This window comes from Chanodichthys erythropterus, chromosome 3 (genome assembly GCF_024489055.1).
Source record: "Chanodichthys erythropterus isolate Z2021 chromosome 3, ASM2448905v1, whole genome shotgun sequence".
NCBI lineage: Eukaryota > Metazoa > Chordata > Actinopteri > Cypriniformes > Xenocyprididae > Chanodichthys > Chanodichthys erythropterus.
This window is the reverse complement of record NC_090223.1, coordinates 31,384,881-31,394,904: the sequence shown is the minus strand read 5'-3', so window position 1 is coordinate 31,394,904 and position 10,024 is coordinate 31,384,881. Positions and strand designations below refer to the sequence as shown.

The 10,024-nt window shown below is 36.0% G+C and overlaps 1 protein-coding gene across 4 annotated transcripts; it reads right to left on the bottom strand.

Annotated features, from left to right (window-relative positions):
• Window positions 1-177: 177 nt before the first annotated feature.
• Window positions 178-6,259, bottom strand: zgc:55558 (GTPase KRas). 4 transcript variants are annotated; one of them, XM_067381791.1, is made up of 5 exons: window positions 5,953-6,259; window positions 5,210-5,321; window positions 4,568-4,746; window positions 3,988-4,147; window positions 178-2,025 (listed from the first exon to the last, which is right to left on the bottom strand). In XM_067381791.1, exons 2-5 carry the CDS (start codon window positions 5,318-5,320, stop codon window positions 1,912-1,914), a joined length of 564 nt encoding a protein of 187 aa, XP_067237892.1. In that variant the 5' UTR covers window position 5,321; window positions 5,953-6,259; the 3' UTR covers window positions 178-1,911. The 4 variants fall into 4 exon arrangements, with proteins under 4 accessions (XP_067237892.1, XP_067237894.1, XP_067237895.1 ...); XM_067381793.1 differs by having other exon boundaries at window positions 6,071-6,259; XM_067381794.1 differs by having other exon boundaries at window positions 5,835-5,971.
• Window positions 6,260-10,024: the final 3,765 nt, after the last annotated feature.

The following is a 10,024-nucleotide window of genomic DNA, read 5'->3' as shown; positions in this document are numbered from 1 at the left end:
ATATATAATATAATATATATATATATATATAATATTTTTTTTTTTTTTTTTTTTTTTATAAAATATTTCATCAGGATAGTGATCCTACCATAAAGCTACTTTTATAAGAGAAAAAAAAAAGACCACAAACAAAAAAATGTCATCCCTAGGCAATATTGTATTCATGCATGTTTGGGTTTCAGTCATTATAAGCCCTAAGATACATTGAGGGTTACATACAAACATATGAAATACCAGAACAAGAAACTTTCTCAGGCAACCTAAAGCATATGGATAATAACTTAATTTAGGAATAAAGACAAAAATATAGGACTATTTCTTGCACGTCGTTCCTCGTTGTTTTAACTTAACAAAAACTTTTTACCTAGAGCACTTACTACTGTACATGACCATTAACAGCAGATATCTGATCATAATAATGTCATTGTGACTGTGAGAATGGCATTTAAAAACTACACAAAAATCTGATTGCATCAGCTTTTCTGAGTTCAGATATCCAGAAAAGCTGATGCAACTGCCCTGTTGTTACCACAATACTTGAAACACTTTATAAAGCAAATACATTAACTGAGAAGTTACAGTTTCAACTACAACTGAAGGTTTGAATATTAAGGAAATCAGTCATCTAGCCAAAAGTCTCTTTATTCACAAAACATATAACTACAGGAGTCAATGTGGCAAAGGGAATGCATTAATCACAAGTTTTGGTCACATGTTTAGTCTGAACCAAAACTATTACTGTCACTCCTGACAAACTAAAGAAATAGAGTAACAAGGGGAAGAAAAAAAAAAAATGTCTCGCCTTCATCAACCAAGCCTCTTCACTGGTGGGAACGACTGGCATTTTACACAATTCATCATAATACATGAAATGTTAATGTCCAATACAATGCCGGCATGTGTAACGAAAACCAATAAAATAAAAAAATTACAAAAATACAGAACTTTACCATAAAATACTGCTGGTAAAAAAAAATATATATATAAAAGCAGAGAGTTTGATTTATTTGAATTTCATAATTATAGAAGGGCTACATTAAGTGAAGTCCATAATTGATTCTGGGAGGGTGATGAATGTCTGAAATGTAATTTGTTTTTCTATATTTTTGTACAAACTCCCCAAAAAGACAAGACAAATACTACAGAAATCCCCTTTGAAGATGAAATTACAGTGTTTGTAGCAAGTACTGAAAATCTTTGCTAGATAAATCCCACAATGCATGAGGTGGGAACACTTTTTAAAGTGTGCGATACATTATGTTAGTGGTTTTGAATGTGGCGACCACTTGCTCTAATGTGCTTTCCCACAGGCCACAAAAAAAATTAGGGGACTTCTGAGCTTCCCCATTCCCGACCACCGCTAACAGAAGCACGCCGATGTGCTGATTGGCTCACACATTTGGAGATGAGACGTAAGGCTTACTTAAATACAGTTACCCATTACCGACTTAAAGTATATCCCTTCACCACCTCATTCATTTCTTATAAAGGTCAAAGTTCCTTGCTGCTGTGGTTTAAAGTAAAACTGACATACATCAGATCTTTTTAGCACAGAAGAGGAAGCAGCAGCGCATGGTGGACGAGTCCACTTGAAACTAAATTATCCAGCCAAATATGATAATGTGAGGTCAATATATGTCTTATTCTAAACAATTCCACAGTTGCATGGTTCTCACTGAGGTCTTCACGCACACATACATACATACAAACATACAAACACATTCAACAGCCAGTCAGGTTCCTATTCCTCAAAGGCTGGTGGTGTAAGACACAGGGAGCGGTAAGAAAAGGAAATAGGATGTGTATGTACGTGTGATGCTACAGTAGTGTATGTGTGTATATGAGTATGTGTGACCTTGAGTGCATTGCTATCACAGGGGAGGTGCAGTGCGAGGCTGTACGCGTGTATCGCTATAAAAGAGTGCAACGTCTCTGTGTGTGCTTTTTGCTCTTCTTATTGCTGCGGTTCGTCTCCTTGTATCTTCGGATCTCCCGTACGAGAGAGTAAAATGCTTCCTCAACTCCCTGTAGACAGAAAACAAGATAGATTCCAAATTAAAGGTGCTTTATAACAAGAAGCTGATTCACTTTGGTCAATCTGGGGAGAAAAATCACAAAAATGTTGGACATGTTATAAAATTAAAAACACTTTTAATACCACCAAAAAAACAAAAACAAAAAAACAAACAAAAGGAACACTCGTCCTGTCATTACCATCATTTTGACCCCATATTTCTGGTGAGCCTGGTTTTTGCATTGAATCACTCTTAATATTGCCGTTGTGTATGATGGTGTTCAGATCAACAGCACATTCCGTGAGTTAAAGTTAAAGAGATAATTCACCCAAAAATGAAAATTATCCCAAGCTTTACTCACCCTCAAGCCATCCTAGGTGTATAAGACTATCTTCTTTCACACAAACACAATCTGAGATATATTTAAAAATATCCTGTCTCTTCCAAGCTGTATAATGGTAGCAAAAGGGGGGTGTGTTTTGAAGCCCAAAAAATGCATCCATCCATCATAAATATAAACCATAAAGCTCCAGGGGGTTAATAATGGCCATCTGAAGCAAAGCATTGGGTTTTTGTAAGAAAAATATCCATATTTAAAACTTTATTAACTATGATCATTAAACAAAACAAAGGTCATGAATTAGAAGTCTAAAACAAGAAATTTTGATATAAGAGAAGAGGAGCTTCAGTTTGTTGCATAACCTTATTTGTTTGAACCGTGAGAGGCGTCTAAGCTTACGCTACTCCTACAACATACATCGTGTCACAGGTTACTCATTTGGTGCTAAACGACTTGTGCAGTATGTGTACGGTTGTCTGGCGGAAGCTAGTTATTTGAATTTATAGTTTTAAATATGTATATTTTTCTTACAAAAACCCAATCGCTTAAAGGTGGTAAAGAGGATGTTTTGTTTTATACATTTCTGCAATATTACTTGAAACTGTCTTTACTAACTGATAAAAGACTATTTATTAGGTGCACTGAAAGGAATATTAATATACATCATCTGTGCACGAGGTAGGGCCTTAAAAACATCAGCCAATCGTTTACGCGATCATCACGTAAACGATTGGCCCTCTGGCTTGTCAATCACTGCCGTGACGTTCCTTGTGAGAGACGTGTGCGGCTGCGTGCTCCAGTAACTTTCCACACTCCACAGACACCGCATGCAGTGTTTTTGTCCGGAGACAGGAGTAACAACTGCAGATTATGAGTTATCTGCGGTGAGTCCGACATAATGAATCCACTGACACGACACAGTGAATGCCGGTGGTAAACACTCGTGTTCCGATACTCGTGCACGAGTTTTGGGAGGCGTTCCCTTGAAATGAGCTGTGTAGGAGGGGGGTTGTTCTTACGCATGTGCTCATTTCAAAAACTCACTAACAGTCTTTGGATTCTCAGTCGACGAAAAGATCCTCTTTAGCACCTTTAACTTCAGAAGGCCTTTATTAATCCCCTGGAGCTGTATGGAATTTTTTTTATGATGGACACATTTTTTGGGATTTAAAATCTAGCCACCATTATAAAGCTTGGAAGAGCCAGGATATTTTTAAATATATCTCTGATTGTGTTCGTCTGAAAGAGATAGTCTTATACACCTACGATGGCTTGAGGGTGAGTAAATCATGGGATAATTTTCATTTTTAGGTGAGCTATCCCTTTAATATTGAGTAACTTACACAGGCAAAATATTGCCAATTATCTCATCAATTTTTGCTCCAATATCAAAAATGATCCCAAACAGAGTCAAAGTAGATAAGTGGCCATTCACACAGAACATGTTTTTCCATTTAAAAACAGGGCTGTGAAACACACAAGAAACAAAAGATACAACAATCAAAAACATCTGTCTAGCACATTATTACATATAAAGACAGTGTAAAAGCAGAGCAGTGAAATGCGTTTTTAAAAAGAAAAAAACCATTGTGTGTGAATGGTCTTTTAAACTTCAAAATCAGCTTCACCCACCTGTCGTGTCTTCGCAGACGTTTCCACAAACGGGACCCCGTAACTTCTGGCAAGCTCTTGGGCTTGACGTGTCTCTACAGTACGTGAAGCTAGGTCACTTTTGTTCCCCACCAGCACCATCGGGACATTGTCGCTGTCTTTGACACGGTTTATTTGCTCCCTGCACAGACATAACAAAGTTCTTTTTTTTCCCACAAAGACTGATTTTTGAAATTCTCCTAGGCCCTTTCTTTAATTCCACACTGGTTTCCAAACTCATCAAATTCAAGAGACAAAAAAGGAAGTAGGTACATAAACGCAGTGCAGTGACGTCTTTCTGCTGAATTGACATCTCATTTTTAGCTCAAAAATCAGTCTAGCAATTTTTCCATTTGATCATATTTTAAGTTTACAAGAAGCAAAAAGGTTTATTGGCGTTTAGATGGCACACACCCAACTAATTCCTCTTGAGCATGCAGTCCAAGTCCACAAATCTCAAATATAATATGGGGGTATTACACCTTAAAAGACTGTTTTATAGCAACAGCTTCTGAATATACTTTACGTTTATTAGTTTGTCCATAAGTGTTTGACTATGTACCTGTAAAGGTGTACGTCCTCAAAGGACTTGGCATTGTTGATGGCAAACACACAGAGAAATCCCTCTCCTGTCCTCATATACTGGTCTCTCATGGCACTGTACTCCTCCTGACCTGCAGTGTCCAGGATGTCCAGCAAACATGTCTCTCCGTCAATCACAACCTGCTTTCTGTATGAATCCTACATGGAATAGAAGTAAAATAAATAAATAAAAATAATAATAGTAATAATAATAAAATAGGGCTCTATGAAATCAGTTTTATTTTTCCCAAATACAGTGTTTTCCATTTTAATTGTTCTTGATTCCATTTTAATGGTTTGAATAAATTTTAATAACAATCAAAAAACGATGTCTAATCAATTTAATTCATAAAACTTTAACATCTTTATTATATATTTAGTTATTTATTATAAATAAAATAAAATCATAAAAATGTAATCATAAAAAGTAAACTATTTATTTTTGACAAACAAAATGCTGCACAACAGGTTTACTGCTAAAATTAAAACAAAGAAATATTGTGATTATTCCTTAAGTTTTAATGATTTTATTATTACGTTGAGAGAAACTTTCTACTGTACAATAGTAATATATTTGTGTCAAAGTTTATTTTCACCAATCTTAGAGGAGGTGAACTCTTACCTCGATAGTGGGGTCGTACTCGTCTACAAAGTGATTTTGAATGAGCTGGATGGTCAGTGCACTTTTCCCAACGCCACCAGCACCGACAACTACCAGCTTGTATTCTGTCATTCTGGATGGAAGAGAGAGAAGGTCAATGGGAAGAGGGTTACAAACAGAAGAAAATATATTATATATTATATATTATAGACACACACACACATGTATATATATTCTGACTGGATATATTCAGGAGCACCTTAGGAAAAACATAAGCTTTAGTTCCTCAAGCCAAGTACTCTGACTGGTACACTTCTATAAATTATGTCAGTGCTAAAGGGCTGAACACAAAAGAAGATCTGTCACTATTCACTTTCATTGTATGGAAAACAGCTGCAGTGAGAGTGAATGGTGAGGCTGTCATTCTGCCTTTTGTGCTCCACGGAAGAAAGAAAAGTCATGGTTTGGATCAACATGAGGGTGGGTACATCATGACACATTTTTGGGTGAACTGTCCCTTTAATAACCGGAAAAGAACATACACATTACATAAGATGGTTAACTGAGATTTTAAAGTCGGTGCATTATGTCAATAAATAATATTCAAATACATGTAAGACTGAGGCTGAAGATAACATTTACCCACTTCTTGTCTAATTTACTCAGCCGGCAGGTAGCAGACTGAAACAACAGCAGTTTTTACCTTCATCCCAACTACTATCAACAGGTTGGAAGTTATTTTTCGGCTTATTCGCGTGTTTTACCTCGCGTGTGGTTGTTAAATCAGTTCGGCTGGCCCAAACGAAGCGCTTCGAGGCGAACTAGTATTGAATGAAGTCCAAGGATTAGCCCCTGAGCCACATTACGATCGAGCAGACTCACTAAACTCTCTCTCCCGGGAGTCGAGGACAGGGTGCAGTTATTCGGCTTGATGGGACTCCGACCAACTTCAGAAAAAAATAAAAAGCTTCGTATTTTAACTATGTTTCTCCGTTCTGTTAAAATTTTAAGATAACCCAAATAAATCCGCCCGTAGAGTCATTAGCTCCTCTCGGCTAAGACTCTCCCAGATTCATTGAGGGCGAGGAAGGAGGCGGGCTCAGCGGAGGAGATGACCAATGGGATATAGCCGGCCCGTCGGGTTTTTAAACTCTATTGGGCGAGGAATAAACGGAAGTGCGAATCGACCAATGGTAGTGCAATGCCTCTTTCCAATTTCTCCATTATGTCCCGCCCCATGAGTATGAGCCAGTCAGATTCGTCTGACATATTAAGGACAGAAATGAACGTCAAACGGATGAAAGGTAATCTGGATCCGTTCATACAGGTATAATGTTTTCGCTGGACGTTTCACTTAGTTAAAAAAGAACATAAAATAAAAATATGTTGTTAAAAGAACATAAAATATATATTTAGTTTGACTGTCAATGCATTTACGAATAATAATATTGTATTACCATTGTCATTTAGTTGTTACTTAAAGGGTTAGTTCACCCAAAAATGAAAATTCTGTCATTAATTACTCACCCTCATGTTGTTCCACGCCCGTGAGACCTACATTCATCTTCAGAACACAAATTAAGATATTTTAGTTGAAATCTGATGGTTCAGTGAGGCCTACATTCAAAGCAATGACATTTCCTCTCTCAAGATCCATAAAGGTACTAAACATATTTAAATCAGTTCATGTGAGTACAGTGGTTCAACTTTAATATTATAAAGCGATGAGAATACTTTTTGTGTGCCAAAAAAAAAAAAAAAAAAAAAAAAAAATGACTTTACAACAATATCTTGTGATGGCCGATTTCAAAACACTGCTTCATGAAGCTTTACAAATCGAGTGATTCAGATCTCCTATGAAACGGCTAAACTGATGAAATCACGTGACTTTGGTGCTCCGATCCACTGATTCGATTTGTAAAGCTTCGAAGCTTCATGAAGCAGTGTTATGAAATCGGCCATCACTAGATATTGTTAAAAAGTCGTTATTTTGTTTTTTGGTGCACAAAAAAAACGTTATAATATTAAGGTTGAGCCACTGAACTCACATGAACTGTTTAAAATATGTCTTTAGTAGCTTTCTGGATCTTGAGATTTACATTGGCATTGCTGTCTATAAAGGCCTCACTAAGCCATTTCATCAAAAATATCTTAAAGGATTAGTTCACTTTCAAATGAAAATTTCCTGATAATTTACTCACCCCCATGTCATCCAAGATGTTCATGTCCTTCTTTCTTCAGTCGAAAAGAAATTATGTTTTTTTATGAAAACATTCCAGGATTTTTATCCATATAGTGGACTTCAGTGGAGCCCAAACGGTTGAAGATCAAAATGACAGTTTCAGTGCAGCTTCAAAGCGTTCTACACGATCCCAGGCGAGGAATAACGGTCTTATCTAGAGAAACCATCACTCATTTTCTTAAAAATAAATAAATAAATAAATTATATAAGTTTTAACAATAAATGCTCATCGTGAACTAGCTCTCTTCTTCTTCTCTATTTGAATTCCAGCAGTGTAGACACTACTAAGTGTATTACTGCCCTCCACAGGTTAAAGTTTGAACTAATTGTTATATACTTGCACTAGCATATTGTATATGACAATTAGTTCAAACTTTGACCTGTGGAGGGCAGTAATACACTTAGTAGTGTCTACACTGCTGGAATTCAAATGGAGAAGAAGAAGAGAGCTAGTTCAAGATGAGCATTTATTGTTAAAACGTATAAAATGTAAAAAAAAAAAAAAAAAAAAATGTTAATAAATGAGTGATGGTTTCTCTAGATAAGACCCTTATTCCTCGTCTGGGATCGTGTAGAATGATTTGAAGCTGCACTGAAACTGACATTTTGACCTTCAACTGTTTGGGCTCCATTGAAGTCCACTATAAGGAGAAAAATCCTGGAATGTTTTCATCAAAACCCTTAATTTCTTTTCGACTGAAGAAAGAAGGACATGAACATCTTGGATGACATGGGGGTGAGTAAATTATCAGGAAAATTTAAATAGAAAGTGAACTAATCCTTTAATTTGTGTTCTGAAGATGAACGAAGGTCTAACGAGTGTAGAACGACATGAGGGTGAGTGAATAATGACAGAAATTACATTTTTATGTGAACTAACCCTTTAATGCCTTCCTCAGAGGTTTAAGGGATTAGAATGATTAAGAACTTAACCAAGGGTTGGCGTAGTCAGTTGGTAAAATATAATAAATAACTCTAATTTGATAAATAATAATTATAATAATAACGATAAATGATAAAAAAAATACTAAATAAAAAAAATTATTGTGTACAGTAATAAAACAAATCATCGTAGGTCTATACTGTTTTGCCTTTTCCATCTTATTGTTGTATAAGCTTTTTTATTGTGTATAAATGTGTATGTTTTTAACAATGCTTTGGCAATGTAAAGCCTTTTACCATGCCACAAATCTACTTGAATCTTACCCTGGTCACTCATTTTAGCTAGAGTTTACTCGTTTTAACCACTAGATGTCAGATTCAACACGACACAAATCCCTCTTGTACATCTCTCCGAATGACAGATGGAATGAGGGATTATCTTGGTGATTTTAGGCAAAGATTAGAGGACAGCAGATGCCCTCTGTGGATGGAGAGGAGCATGAGGGAGGGGAAAAAGAAGAGATGAATAAAGGTATAAGCAGAAAAACTGATGAGCGTGCACGTGAGCAAGTAATCAAAGTGATGCTGGTGGGGAAAAATTGATTTTTTTTTATTTTACAAAGCAGATTCATACAAACACACACTGCTTAGTCTGCTGTCTAGAGCAGTGTCCCGTGCCTGTTTGATCAGTCATTAGTGCAATGAATAAATAATACACCATTTATACATTTAATTAGTTTTATTGTACACAGGGAGTTTTCACATATACAATTTGTACACATTTTTTTTTTTTTTTACAATATATAATTTTTCTCTACTCATTTTTTTTTTTAATCTTTTTGTTGTTTGATGACAAGTCAAGTAACATTTAGGCAAACAAAATAAGAAAGAAACAAATGAAATGTTTAGGAAAGAAGCGCGAATACAAAATACAAACACATGAAGTAGAATAACATCCGATTATGTGTCAGAATCAGAGTTACTAATTTACCATCATCCTCTCTCCATTCCCTAATGCTGGTCTCTGATTGGTTACCTATACTCATACTGCACTCTGCACTCTGACTGAATAGCCTCTAAACGGATGTACATGATGAGGAAAAATCTGCATATGCTGAGATTACAGCCCCATTCATTTCTCACACAGATCTAGAAACTCCGAATTTCGGCACTTTCACCTTGAAATTCACCTGCATGGCATTTTGTATAGTTCTGTGTTTGTGCGTGTCTATATATTTGGACTCTTGGCATTCACGTAGCCTAACTGAAACAGCAGAAGATGACATTAGCGATGCCAAAATCACTGGTTCCCATGTATACATCTCGGGTAAAAACATCTGCCAAATGCATAAATGTAAATGTATAAATGATTAAAAATGAGCCTGGCAGTAATATAAGTAAACCTTGAACGTGCATAAAACAGACTCACCCACAGATTTTTTTGAAAGTGTGTGTGCATGTAAGCTTATGAAAATGTGTGTATGTGAGTAATATAGTACGTCAGAGGACAAAAACACGCTTGTGATCACTTGTGCACTGACCCAATGATGAGGATCTGGGTCGTTTAAACTCACAAACACATTCAGTAATGTTTTAAAGGAACAGCTCACCCTGAAATTATATCATATAAAACATATGACTTGTGAAAGAGTAATTAATGACAGAATTCTTATTTTTGGGTGACTGTCCCTTTAAGAATATTGTGTATAAGT

Excerpts from the sequence above, each read along its gene's own strand:
- zgc:55558 (XM_067381791.1), bottom strand. The coding sequence starts at position 5,320 with ATGACAGAATACAAGCTGGTAGTTGTCGGTGCTGGTGGCGTTGGGAAA. Across the intron at positions 4,747-5,209 it reads AGTACGACCCCACTATCGAG|GATTCATACAGAAAGCAGGT; the intron begins GTAAGAGTTCAC and ends TATTCCATGTAG. Across the intron at positions 2,026-3,987 it reads CGTCTGCGAAGACACGACAG|GGAGTTGAGGAAGCATTTTA; the intron begins GTGGGTGAAGCT and ends TTCTGTCTACAG.